Source organism: Elaeis guineensis, chromosome 7, assembly GCF_000442705.2.
Source record: "Elaeis guineensis isolate ETL-2024a chromosome 7, EG11, whole genome shotgun sequence".
NCBI classification, from domain to species: domain Eukaryota; kingdom Viridiplantae; phylum Streptophyta; class Magnoliopsida; order Arecales; family Arecaceae; genus Elaeis; species Elaeis guineensis.
This window is the reverse complement of record NC_025999.2, coordinates 89,463,067-89,477,166: the sequence shown is the minus strand read 5'-3', so window position 1 is coordinate 89,477,166 and position 14,100 is coordinate 89,463,067. Positions and strand designations below refer to the sequence as shown.

The window sequence follows — 14,100 nt, the reverse complement described above, 5'->3', positions numbered from 1 at the left end:
AGAGATGTAGAATGAGACGTTGATGACGATGAAAATATCGAAAAAAATAGAACTTAAAAAATAGAGTACGTATATAATCATTGAATTTGTATTGATATCTTTTCAAATTCATTCAATAAATAGTTTTTACAAAAAAAATTAAGATACAGATGATATTATGCAAAGAGTTATGTGGTTATAGTCATTAATCATTATATACAAATTGATTGGAGATGATAATATTATTTTGATATTAAAAATTATTTTATCGATGGGTTCATTTATAAATTTGATCATATTCTTAGATAGAATTATCTCTCATCAAACATAGCTAATTTTTTTTAATATAATTTTTTAAAATAATTTTTTCATCAATCCAATATAATAAAAATTATTTTTTTATAATTATTTTTTAATATAAATAATTTTAAAAAATTATTAAATTATTCCGTATTTGGACAAACACAGAACCCGCTTAAAAGCCGGCGGTTCGATAGCGCAAGCGACTGCCATCATAGTACCGATAGCTAGTGACAAGTCCCCCGCCAATTTAACCCCGTATTGGAAACCACAACGATCCGTATATTGTTCGTTTCCATGAGCTCCAACGTCATGCCCGAAAGCATGCAATCATAGTGGATGGCATAGAACTTTTCCTTGTAATGTGTTCATACCCAAAATTTAATTTAGATCGACTGTTGGATGGCTAGTCACAATTCCTCCATTATGGCCCTGCACAACTTGTTTTCAAGAGACGGAAAATTCTAATCTCTCTCTCTCTCTAGAAAGTCTAGAGAGAGACCCAGATCTCAATTGTACAGCATATAAACTAAATCATAACCAAGAAGAATAATCACAATTCCAACTGGTAAATGTTTCCTTTTAAAGTTGTTGCATAACAGTTTGATTCTTTCCAGAGTTGTGCGCACTTCATTTCTTGTAAGCATCAAGCTGTTCATGTATGATGATTGGCTCGATAGGTTGCTAATCTGAGCTTTTGTTAATGTACAAGAAAACTCGAAGACAGAACTGAACCGTTCAAGGCAATTTATTCACAAAGATGGAAGAGTTATGAAAGAGACCGATTGTGGGCTCCTCACCCATATAAGAATGACAAATAAATATATTTAATTTAGACTTATTTTTAAAAAATTACATCTTTAAAGGACTTATCTCATTTTCCACTAAAATGCGTTACAGTTACCAAACAAATTCGTCAGGAAAAAAAGAACCATCAGCTTCCTGATGTTAGCTCTCTCTTTGCCAATTGGTTTTGTTGTATCTGGGCACTACTGTCCTTTTTCTTTTCTCCAGTACTACCACTAACTGGCTGTGATTGAGCATGATTCACAGGTTCTGGGCGAGCTCCTAAGTGGCTTTGCTCAGGTGGAAAAGCTCGGCGTAAAAATCTTTGAATCATTTCATAACTGGTGAAAGTGATGACGGCAGCCGGAGTGGTCCTCAATAAGTTCGTGGCACAGCCACGGTAAAAGCCAGGGATGCCATCCTTTCGGAAGACCTTCTTAGTGCAATCCAAAGCACCAGCATAATGGTTTACAGAATTGCGTGCATGGCCTTGTTCCTGCAGCCTGGACCTTACAACCTGAGGAAGAAACAAAATTAAAGTGGGACAGAATAATAACAGAACAGAAAAATGATTTAGGGCCTGTTTGGCAGAATCCCACCGAATCCAGTGGGATAGGCCGAGAGGCCTTTTTCGAATCTCGCCAGGATTGGGCCTGCAACCTATGTTCTCTTCCTTTTCCTCTCCCACTCCCTTTTCCAGTACCTTTTGAAAGGATGTCCTAAAGGCCAGAGCTTTTTTGTATATGGCATCTCATGTATTCCTGGTAACAAAAGATCTTACTAGATTCTGGATCAGATGGATTGCTAAGTTCCTGTCATGTGACCTATTTCCAGATATTTTTGATAAAGCTATGGCTAAGCAAGTGAAAGTGGCTTCTCAATTCAAGAATATGGATGGTTCTCTCAGGTCGCCAAATTGACTCAAGAGTGACCGCTGATGAAGATCATATTGATATATGGCATAGTTTCATACAAATTCTAGACTACATAAGACCTAATTCTTTAGATCAAGTCGTATGGAGATGGTCAACTGATGCAGTGTTTTAATGTAAATCTTACTACAGATTCTTCAACTTTGGTGGATTGTTGTTGGCAGGTTTGCCAATCATTTCAAAGACTTCTGCTTGGGGAGGTCAAAATTTTCTCTTGGGTTAGCTGTGAAAATTAAATTATTAACATCTGACAATCTTCCTAAGCAATCTTAGCCATGTCAACCTTCCTGCCCCCTCCATAATGCAGATGAAGAAAGTACTTTCCATATCTTTCTACATTGTTCTTTCATGCAAAAAATATTGTTGGCATTTAAGAGCAACTCATATATTAAGGGATGGCCAGCATCGCTTGCCTCTTTATTGAGAAGTTGGAATGCTGAAGCAAGTTAAGGAGAAGCTTAGGGTGGGTTGGGATCTATCATCAATGGTCACCTAGCAGCAATTTGGTCAGAGAGTAATGCAAGGGTGTTCAGATTTGAAGAAAAGACAGAGCTCACTCTTTTGAGGGAACTTGACACGAGTAGAATTTTGGGCCTTGCTAGCTCCAATGTAAAACTTTAAATTCTTCAAACATCTCCGCTTTGGATTTTAATTTTAATTTTTGTTTGCATGTAATATCGGTTTTTGTTCATTTCATGAACTCAATGAGATGAGTTTGATGGGCCATCCCATATTTCTTTTCCAGAAACAATGAAAACAATGATGAGAGGGCATACCTCATGAGGATAAGTCATTGTGGAGGCAAGTATTTTAGAAAGTGAGGAAGCAATAGCTACATTGCCAGCACTGAGCTTATCCACAGTCGTGTTATCTGAGCATAAAAGAAAGCTTCAGAATAATAATAAAATGTTTTTACATTGAAAAAAATAAAATAATTGTGTAGATAAATAAAGTTCCTTTACCCCTTCTTGCTAAGTACGATTTTATCATTTCGTAGGCTGGAAACTGGATAGTGACATGGCTAACACCGACCAAGGCAGGAAGAAGACCACTGTAACCATGCAGAACCAGAATATTAAGAAAATACTCAAGGAGGTCGAAAAGAAAGTAACAGTGTGATCAAGTTGAACTAGAGACAATCAACTCACCTATATAAACCCCGGATGCCCTCTTCATGTGAAATTCTTTTCAGTGCAGACATTATGCTTCTGTATGGCACAACTCCAAGTCTCACTCCCTGTGTCTATTGCCAAAAGAAAATGTTCCCCTTGTTAGGAAGACCATAATATGCAGTCTGCATGGCTGTTATTACAAACTTCTAGTTCTGTTTGGACTTAAATGGCAAATGCATAAGACTAAAAGACTCAGACTGAATAGTTACATATCCAATCTAGGTCAGAAGTGTGTGTGTCATGTCAGGTATTTAGGTTTGATTTATAGATCATATCCCTCTTGGTTTCCGTCCGCAACCGTGGTGTCCAAAATGTAAAGTTCCCATAAAGAAAATTACAGTCCCTTCAAATCCCCTCCAGCTAACGATAAGTGCTTTCATCAATCTACCCCTCTAATCTGACTATCCAACTTGAACACTCCATCTGATATTCCAAAAACTGATGAAAGCATCACCAAGTTTTGTTGAATGCTAGTTCACTTGGTTGGTTGCTCAAGGATCAGTTACACGTACTAATGAGAAATCTTGCAAATGTGAAATACACCTTGATTTAGCATGCCATTCAACCTATCTTGATCCAACTTTGAAAATTTTTTAAGAAACATAATACTAACATTTCCAATAAAGAATGATTATAGAAAAACAGTGACCTAAAAAATGCACCCATTATAATATCAAGAAGTCAAGAGACATCAAACTTTTAGAAGCATGGAGGAGGGGGACAAAAGGTTGACGAAAGAAAAGAGGGAATGCTTCAATAAATGGTAAAGAACATTTAGAAGACATTGGAAAATAGAGGCAATAAAGCTAGTAAATTCTCAAGCTTAGGCCAAAAATTGAGGAAAAAACCTTAAAATTAGCTTGGAGGTAGAACAACTTTGGAAGTATGGATCGGATTAACAGAGAGTTATATGGTTTGGTAAAAGATAATGAGGTTATGCAACTAATGGAAATATTTCTAAAGAAGAAAGAATGCACGTACTGCTTTAGCAACTTGAGACATAAATATGACAGAGCAGCCCATAAGTAACCCACCAGGCATGAAGGAATACTAAAAGATATATTAAGATCATCTAGGATGTATGCGAAGGAGGGATGATGAAATTTGCAGTGAGATATCACAATATTGATGTAGGTCTACCCTCTATGCTAAGGGTCAACCCAAGACATGTTACACGTCATTTGTAACTATAGGAATGCCAACAAGATGCACATTATTTGCATGTGATATGTTGTTGACTGATGTCATAAAAATAGAGTCCAATAAACAAAACCAAAAAAAAAAACAAGAACAAGAAACCTGAGACAACAACAAAAAAAGGGAAAAAAAACTGAAGCATAAGGGCCTAACTTTTATAACTAATATAGCATAAATGCAACATAAATTTTGTGAAAATGGAAAGGGAAATGAAACCTAAATCATATAGCAAGTAGGTAAGTAGGTGCCATCTGTAACATTATCTTGGACTAATTTTTCCAGAAGAATCGAAAGATAGATGAAGGCGTGACTGATGCAATACAAGGTGGTTGGATGAACTGTGAAGTGCCTTTAAGTTGATGTCTAATCATCACATGCCTTTGAGACTTTATGGAATATTTATAAGCAAAAGGTTGTTAAAAACTCTTTATGGACCAGGCAGAAAGGAGGAAAGGCCAAAACACATAAACTGAGCATGGAAATGATGAGGATGCTCAAGTAGAGGTAAAACAATAAAGAAAAAGGTTGAAAATGAATACGCAGAAAGCTTGGGAGTTGAACCTATTGAATACAAAGTGGCAGAGAAGCAACAACAGATTAAGGACGTGCATCAAGATTCTAAGAATGCCCAAATGCATATCTTCAAAGACCCATGAAAATGGGTTTTGTCTATGAAGCATAACTCTGACATAGGCTCCATTATATTGGAGTAATGCTCCTCTTTACCAGATTGTTGTACTTAAGTCATTCAAATATGTGCATCTGTCCAATGTTTAAATTTAAATTGCTTGCTTATTTGCCCTTGTTAGGTTTCTGCTTATCACTTGGCACAATGCATCCAGCACATGTTGCATTTAACTTCTTAACAACGCAGCACTATTTGAGATAAATAAACTATGTTGAACATAACCACATGCAACGAAAAGAAACGATTTATTATATTGCTTGTCATCTAAAAATTTAAAATCATAAAATTTTCTCATCCATGAAAAGAAAAAAAAATCATCTGCCAGTTCTGTCTCATTCCAATTCTCTTCATAAATAAGATACCTATTATAAGAAAATCTCATATCACTAATACATAATGGCTGCTCCTAGACAAGAGCATAAAATTACTGAGATGGCGAATAGTAATAAAACTTCCATAAAATATAAAACCATTAGCTTTACAAATGAATTTTTCATTGACTTGGAATGGCCTACATTTATGAAGAGAAAAGACAAGGAGACAAAACATACTTGGAGCCTGGTCTTAACAACCCATAATGGATTGGTTGCAATGGCTGTTGCAGCTCCTGCACCTGAGGCAGCGATGACGTTTGCACCTATTGATAGTTGATTATTTATATCGGCTGCATGTCCACATGTTAAAGCATGTTAGGGCTACACCAACCTTGGCGCATGTCATTATACATAAAATATAAGTTATAACTCATCAAAAATAACTAAAGAAAATATTCAAACCATGTGAAAGAAGTTGCCCTTTGAGCTTATCATAAACAGTGAAGTATACCTGCAAAATGAAATCATGTTGTCCATAAGAATGGATATTGGATAGTATATCTTTATTGGGGCCACAAGTAAAACCACAGCAGAATTAATACATCCTGGTATAACATAAATCAATATATTTACTACAGGTCTATTTAGAAATCATTTAACCTTTCAATGATATAACATGAATCATTTAATGATTTATGATAAATTGATCCTATTTAGTGTACTCCATCGGGAGAAACTAAATATATGATCTATAAGTTTAAGATAAACATAGATAAGCATACCAAACTCACTACTAATCCCACATAGAATGTCTATGCCACTCGTATATTTCTAGGTCCTGTCATAATCAGGTCCTTAAATATAATGCCAGCTTGGATACTGAATCTATCCCTATTGTTCATAATGTTGTGTCCAATAACATTCAGGATAATCCTCTTGATAGTACATCAGGTAAGAGACTAGCTGTGTTTGTTCAGGGTAATAAGAGGCAGCACCATACTATGAATCTAGAATGTATTCGTATAAAGATGGATACTATGCAAGACTACACCCCTTAGGACATGACAGTTGGGGGTACACATCTGGATCATATGTAGAGGGGCAAGGACCAAAATGTGCACTTTGACGATCTAATACACCACTTGATTCTACTCTGATTGATGGTGATGATGGCCTGACTTGCTCCGACTCCAACTTGCCTCTTTGAGCTTCTTACTCCATCCAAAACCCTAAATATTCTCGATGTTGATGCTCCTCAGGTAATCCTCAACTCCTCTTGAAAATGATCCAAAATAACCTCGGCCTATGTGCCACATCCTGCAACAATTTTGGGCCCCTTTCCTCTAAGCCAGTAGTTCCTCCTAGCCCCGATACCTTTGCCTCCCTTTCTTCTTGTAGATGTTCTCTCATAATATGTTGAACCTCTTAAAGTAACTTTAAACATCTCTTAACAATATGAGAAATAGAATATGAATTCTTAAGAACTTCAAAAATTTGATTCCCCTATTGTCTACTTCTTGTCCATTTCAAGTTTGAAAAAATGGCACTAGGATGGGGTTTAAATGATAATAATTCAAATATGTGTTTGCTCTCTAAGAGATGTAGACAAATGTGAACATCATAGAACATGGTTTGCCAAATCAATCCAAACTAAGTAGTTCGGCCTGTACCAAGCCAACCTGAACAAGTTGGCCGTGCTGATCGGTTAGACTATAAAAGCCACTCACAAGTGCTCGACCGATCCATCTCTCATCCACTCCCTTGTGAAAGGGGCCATAGGAGGTTTAAGAAATCAAGATGTCTTCTCTTGCCCGGTGTCTCCACCCTCTCGCTTGCTCGCTCTGGCATCTTCATGCTCTCCATCTCTCGTCTACTCTCTTTAGCATCTTTGCTCTCTCATCTGCTCTCTCCACTTGCAAGTCTCACACTAAGACCGACCTCCCCCTTTCCTCCCTCACTCTTTGGCCCTCATCTCTCATCTATCTACCACCATCAAGACTATTGGAACCCGCTTGCTCTCTTCACTCGTAGGGGTCATGTAGTGACCGAACCTCACTAGCTTCCCTTCACTCCTCTTCCTCTTCCTCCCTCTTCTCTGCCCCCCGCCCCCCACCCCCCGGCCATTTCTCTCACCAACCCTCCACCTCCACCGGTAGTAGTAGTGTCGTGGTGGCTCCATCTAACACCCCCCCTCTCTCTCCTTCCCCTCCCCCTCTCCCTCTCCCTCCCCTCTATCTGGCCCTCCCTCTCCCTATTGCGGTATGTTCCGGCACAAAATGGTATGGACCCATACCATACTATACTGATAGATGACAAATATGGGTCACAATACTAGTTTTGTGATCTTTGCCATAGGCCAATCCAGGAAGCTGAAAAATTCTGTCATAATGCATTCAATTGGCCCAGAATTCTATTCATTGATGTTATGTAGAGGTATCAGATTTCTAAATGGTTCTTAGTAGCCCAATGCAATATACTTGAAGAAAGAAACACAAGAAAGGAAAAAATTGAGAGTTTAGAGAAGCCAGAGATTCCATGGACCCTAATATTTAGGCCAATATAATCACTTCATAAGTGCCACGAAGATGTGGTCCTTGTACCGAACTCTTGCTAGCTAAATGACAGATACTTGAGACAACATAACTAGTTCTTTTGAGTAAAAATGGATGTTCAATAATTCAATCCTTCAAATACATGCAAGTCTGACACCACAATTACAATGCAAGCCATGATAGGTGTATTAAAAGCATTTTCATTCAGTCAATCATCATGGGCACAATATGGAACTTCCACAAAGACAAATCATTACAGCCCTAATACACTGCTTTTTTAAAGTTACATGATCTAAACTATAACCCACCAGTTTTATCAAATAAAAGCTGAACCAAGTGATTGTCGCTTTTGGCATCCTGCTACAATTCGGGGAGGTTGTTTTGAGCAAAATTTAAATTTCATGGAATTTTCTCCCTATGGAACTTGGAAGGAAAAATATTCTAGAAACTTATTGGTGCAATTATTGCTATTACCATGCTCTCAACATGGCTAAATGCACCAAAGAAATAAATCTCAGCTCTTAAATTTCATCTTGCAAGGTATGATGAAATGTACATAGATATTTTCTCATTGACATTATTATTTATTTGTTCATTAGTGACCTCTTATCATGCAGCTGAACCAGAAATTTTTGAAACAAGCAGCAGAACACCTTAAATTTAACTATTGATAACATTTGATATGGCTGTAACAACCTATCAAGAGACTAAAAGTAAAACCGCTCAGCCTGCAAATCAACTCTGTTACATACATGCCTCATTAGTTACATGCAGTAACCAATGTTTCTGTTTTCTTTACTAACTAAATAAATAACTTTATTTTTTACCGAAAACACTATTTCAAATCAATAGCACTTTAAACAATGCTAGGCCAATATCTCTTTTGATTCTTGCAATTAGTTACCTTGTGAAACTGACTTGTGATTCTACTTTATTCTAAATGCTTCTTGCAATTACATTTATAATATAAAGATTGTGTAAGGAACTGTTTAGCCAGCAAAATCACTCAAAAACATTCAAGACTTTCCTGCTATTGCTACAAGCAAATCTACAAGACATTAACACAACAACTTCTTCAAATGAGGATCTGTGAAAGATGAAATTCTACAATTAGTCTTGAATTTATCTTCCCCATTTCTTTGCAACAACAAGCTATGTCTCTATGAATTTTGCATAAGATGGAGACAATATAGCCATTAATAGCTGTATATATGAAAATTATGGTTGACAACACTCAGCATAATAATCCATCACAATGATAGAATAGGTGCAATCTGGGTTAAGATGTCGACACATTAAAAGGTTTATGGTCATAGTTATATTTCATATGTCCCAGTTCATATAAGCAAAAAGTAATTGAAGACTAGCACGCAGGCTAAAATTACTCACAGCCCAGTTTGGAAGCAACGCCAAAATTGTTGGAGAAAGACCTCGGTACATTCCTCTAAAGCCTTCAGTTTTTATTATTTGTTTCAAGCTTGAAACAATAAGACTTCCTGATTTAAGGGGAAAAGTGCAAGCATTTCATAATCTTAAAAAATTGAAAAAAAAAAAAAAAACAAATGACAAGAAACCAAAGAATAATTTAATAAATCAAGTACATTTAAGTCTATTTTATAGTCTGATACAGCGTAACAAATAAACAAATTTGAAGCATTTAATTCTTTAAATTGGTGATAAATACGAGGACTAGCTGCAATTGTTCAGGAGCATAATCGTGTAGGACTCATTGAGATAATTAGAACAGTAAAAGATCTGATACGGTTACACTTGTATGGATAAAATAAAAAGGCAACACAGATGCTTGCTATAACTCTATGCTATTGTTTGTGTGTGCTACATGGTGCAGAATAAAGCACCAGTACAAAGACACATATCAAAGAATATCTCATGCCTCTAAGTAATTTCATGAAAGAAATCCATTCCAGATAAATCTGGCTTTCAAATTGGAAATGCAGAGTGAAAATAGGGTTTCTACTATTACTTTCTAAGCACAAGGACAGGTTAGATTAGGTTTATTCATTAATTATATTCAGAACGATGTACTTCACTTTTCCAAGCTGAACATAGGAATTCTCCAAGAACTGATCTTGTAAAGTCCATAGTCTTTAACAGAGCCATGCCTGTAGGATGAACACCAAGGGTCATATTTAGGCATCTATGCATATCTGTGTCCTGCCATATGCATCATGTATGCATGCATAAATGCATGTGTGTCTGAATTTGTCGAAATTGAGAAAGAAGTATCAAGAAGAGTCATCTTGATTGTCAATTCCTCTAATCCTTCTGTTAGGCAGTTGAATTTTAGGAGGTGGTTAGGCATCTTCTTTTGTTCTATCATGGCATAATTGTTGATTTAGAGGTGGGAGATCCTACATCATCCAATTCCTATGTTTTGTCATAATTCCCCTTGAAGGTCATCAAAACATTGAGATAACGGATGTCCCTTTTGCATGAACAGGTATTAAAGCTAAGGAGTTGACCTGTGATTTCAGTAGGTTAGACTTATAGTTTTGAGAGTTTTATTCCCTCAATTTTGTCGACCTCTATTAAAGATGTAGAGTTTAAGCATGTGCTAAATCCTTTTTAATTTCAAAGCTTTGTCCAGATGTTGATACGCATTATAGATCTTCAATAGCTGATCCGAGTTCACCATAATAATAATGATAACAGGAAGTTGTATATAATGAAATATACACCAGTTTTTCCCATCAATCTCTATGAGGAGAATTGGGCGAAAAAATCCCCATTGAATAAATCTTTCATCATCAACAATGCAACGATAATGATGCAACTTATATTTTTCATCAGGGAAAGGGATATAGTCTCATTCTAAGATTCATCTGTCTGCAAAAGGAAATTTGCAAGTAATATGCTTTATTTGAGCAATCAAGAACTGATTGTTGTTCTCCTCTACTATGTGATGATGCATACCGATATTATGAAGACAAAGAACTTCATCCACATTTTCCCTAATAAAATGCAGGTCCAACACATAAACAAAATAATATATCTATTTTTCAAAGGCATGTTGCTTCATAATATCTTAATGTTTAGCAATTTAATCTACCTTAGGGTTTCATGAAACTTACCATGAGAAAGTGATTCCCCAATAATTTAGAAAAACTTATCTTAAATTCTGGGGTCAGGCTAACTCTACATATAAGGTCACCAAAACAAATTAACAGCTACAAAATCTCTCATAAAACCTAACATCCAAGATAATCCTCTTAAGAGTTCAACCCATCCTAAAACCACAAAATCATATCCTAGAAGAATCCAAACGCCACTGCAATTTTATTTTAGACTTTAGGCCAACTTTTAGGCATCTATCAACAGAATTAACTAAAAGTAATAACTAAAAACTTGTAGGTCTTGATGTCAGCTTCCCAAACCTCTAATAGACATACCTATTTCGAGATGTGCCTCCATAGACACAGCCAACTCGAATTTACACAAAATTGGGGACACAGTCTAAATCCTATGGAAATTCATACTTAAACAACAGACATCCCTTTAACATGTCAAGGCTCCATAAGCATATTAATATCCATGTCTCATGGGTCAACTGAATAGGGGAATAAAATATGCACATTCTATCGAGTATGGTGCATCTTAAGCCTTTAAGCATTTCATATGAACAACTTAGAGGCAAGCACGAAGCAATGACAGAGCTAAAAGTTGAGCTACGTACAGCAAAAGTCTCTAATAAAAAAGCAATAACTTCCCAAACAATGTGTACAACCATGAAGACAACCACTTCCAAATTGATTAGGATGGCAAGATTGACTTCAACTTAGTAGCTATCCAACATTCAAAAATGTTGATAAATATCTATTGAAGAGATAAGCCATGTTAATACACTCAGTTTTTCTCCAGCTGTCCATATGTGAGAGTAAACCGACAGAACCTTTTTCGTGGATTTATAAGAAGGAAACTTTTCTAGCGTACTTCACTTTCTTGGTAGCAACATGGTGAGTTACCTCTAACATTATTAATTCTATCAATCGGCTTTTCAATTACTATAATAACTAACTACTCATCCATTCTCTAACTACTCTTTTTTTAAAATGAAAAGATAGTTCAGTTATGCCGTGAAAAGTTTTTTTTTTTTTTTAAAAAAAAATTAAGGAACGCATACCCCCACGGGCCGAGGGCGGAAGATTGGGCAGCCCATGAACCTGAAGCCTCGTCTTGATCACATCGAGCGGGCACACGAAAGTGGCCGCAATCATCCCTGCAGAACATATTTCTCAGAAAACTGATCCAAAGAAAGGGGAGAAAAACTTCATAGAAACAATACTAAAAAAAGAATCCAGACAAATTGAAACCAATAACAAGAACGAACCAGCAGAGGCGCCCGCGCAGGCATTACGAAGGAGATCGCGGGTGCTGGGGCCATGGAATTCTTCAGACATCCCGATATCTCTACGAGGCCCAACCAAGAACCCGATGCCTTCTTCGTTCCAAGAAAAACTTCTGTAGGAGCGGACGGAGGCGTGCTCGCATGGCGGGATCAGCGGAGCTTGGAGCTCTAGCTTGAATTATAGAAAAAGATGGGAGACAAGAAAGGGCAAAGGGAAAGAAATGACCTCTCGGTTTCTTTCTTCTCTCGCGTTTTTTTTTTTTTTCTCTTTTGGGCTGAAAATTAGGAGTCAGAAGTATTATCTATCTCAACCATTGACGAGAACAAATCCGAGAAACAATCGGCGAGAATGCAATCTTGAAAAGACTTCTCGGCGACTTGGGACGGGGTTGTATCTCTCGTGCAAAAAAAGGATTCACCTTCGTTCGCACGAATCCACCGTAGGCTGCGCGGATGGCGATCCGACGGCCGTCGTCGCGAAAGAAGATCGATCATTTTGCTTCATGATTTGCCCCGCGTGAAACGCGTGGATTTTTGAAACATCTGATGTATATCACCTCTTAACGGCGGATCCACACAAAAGAAGGAATCTACGGCCTGATTTAATTATAACCGTGCTTACTTTTCACTGGTCCGTTCCGCTGGGCACGTCTACGACTGGTCTATATTGGAGATGACCAGCAGGTCTGCTTGGACTTCTGATCAAAAGGGGGTTCCTCAACGGTCCAAAAGGTTGGAAGGCTTTTCTAATTTCTATACACCGTTCTAGGGTTTGGGTGGTGTACATCACTTTTCGTGCACAGAAGAAATATTCAAGTCGTGTTCAAGTCAAAAGAAATGACATGGGGAAGGTATATGCTAACTTGGTATAAGGTCATAACATGGTTACAGTGAGTTACTTCATTGGATGACCAAGTTCAAACATGTATTTAACAATGAATAACTAATATATGGTAGAACTCCCACGTTTGGTAAACATGACTAGTTCTTCTACTAGTTAAACTTTGAAATTTTGATGGCTTTTGATGAAGGGGTTGAAATAAAAACGATCAGATTAAACCTTGCATCTACAACAAGAAAATAGATTCATTCTAGAAAAGAAAAGAGAAAAATGTTAATAGCTACGTATTGGGGTAACTACTTGATTGAATCCTGATCTGATTATTCAGTGGAAGTCCAACAACTCCTACATCTTCAAATCTACTCGATGAGTATTGACAACGAGCACAAATGATACTCAAAGATGAATTGAAGAGTGCAACTAATCGTAAATTGATCGATCATAAGCCGATTGAGTAACTCGGGTTTCAATTTATTATTATCTAAGAAACTATAACCAATGTTCTGAAAGATCAGGAAATATAAGAATAATTATGATATGTAAAGAGCTCATTAATTACTTATAATAGAAAAATTATGGGCAAAATTAATATCCACTAAATCCATATTGAATTTAATAGCTCTATATTCCCACGCTCCAAGGGGTGGGATTATATATGGTAACTTCTATTTCTATATAAAAAGAGGTAAGAGGTGGATCAAAGTAATTTTTTTAAATAATAAAATTACTAGCTCTAAACTTTGTGGTTTTTAAAATTTTGACTGACTTGAATATCGAAAAATTTTTTGTTGGATAAATATCGACAAGAGGACTCATTTGTAAGAACACCTTTACGGTAGGAACAAAGTGCAATTTATTTGAGACCACACTGAGGTTTTCACTGGAGTTTAGCGGCAACACTATGTATTCAAGCAGTTTTGGTATATATCTGATAACAAATTAACAAGCACCCTACTATTGCAGTGTATTGCAC

General features: G+C 36.7%; 1 protein-coding gene across 1 annotated transcript; it reads right to left on the bottom strand.

Annotated features, from left to right (window-relative positions):
- Positions 1–999: 999 nt before the first annotated feature.
- Positions 1,000–12,580, bottom strand: LOC105048402 (nicotinamide adenine dinucleotide transporter 1, chloroplastic). Its single transcript, XM_010927696.4, has 9 exons — positions 12,269–12,580; positions 12,062–12,157; positions 9,310–9,416; positions 5,831–5,879; positions 5,606–5,718; positions 3,146–3,240; positions 2,960–3,048; positions 2,774–2,868; positions 1,000–1,582 (listed from the first exon to the last, which is right to left on the bottom strand). The coding sequence occupies exons 1-9, from the start codon at positions 12,336–12,338 to the stop codon at positions 1,214–1,216; spliced, it is 1,083 nt and encodes a 360-aa protein (XP_010925998.1). The 5' UTR covers positions 12,339–12,580; the 3' UTR covers positions 1,000–1,213.
- Positions 12,581–14,100: the final 1,520 nt, after the last annotated feature.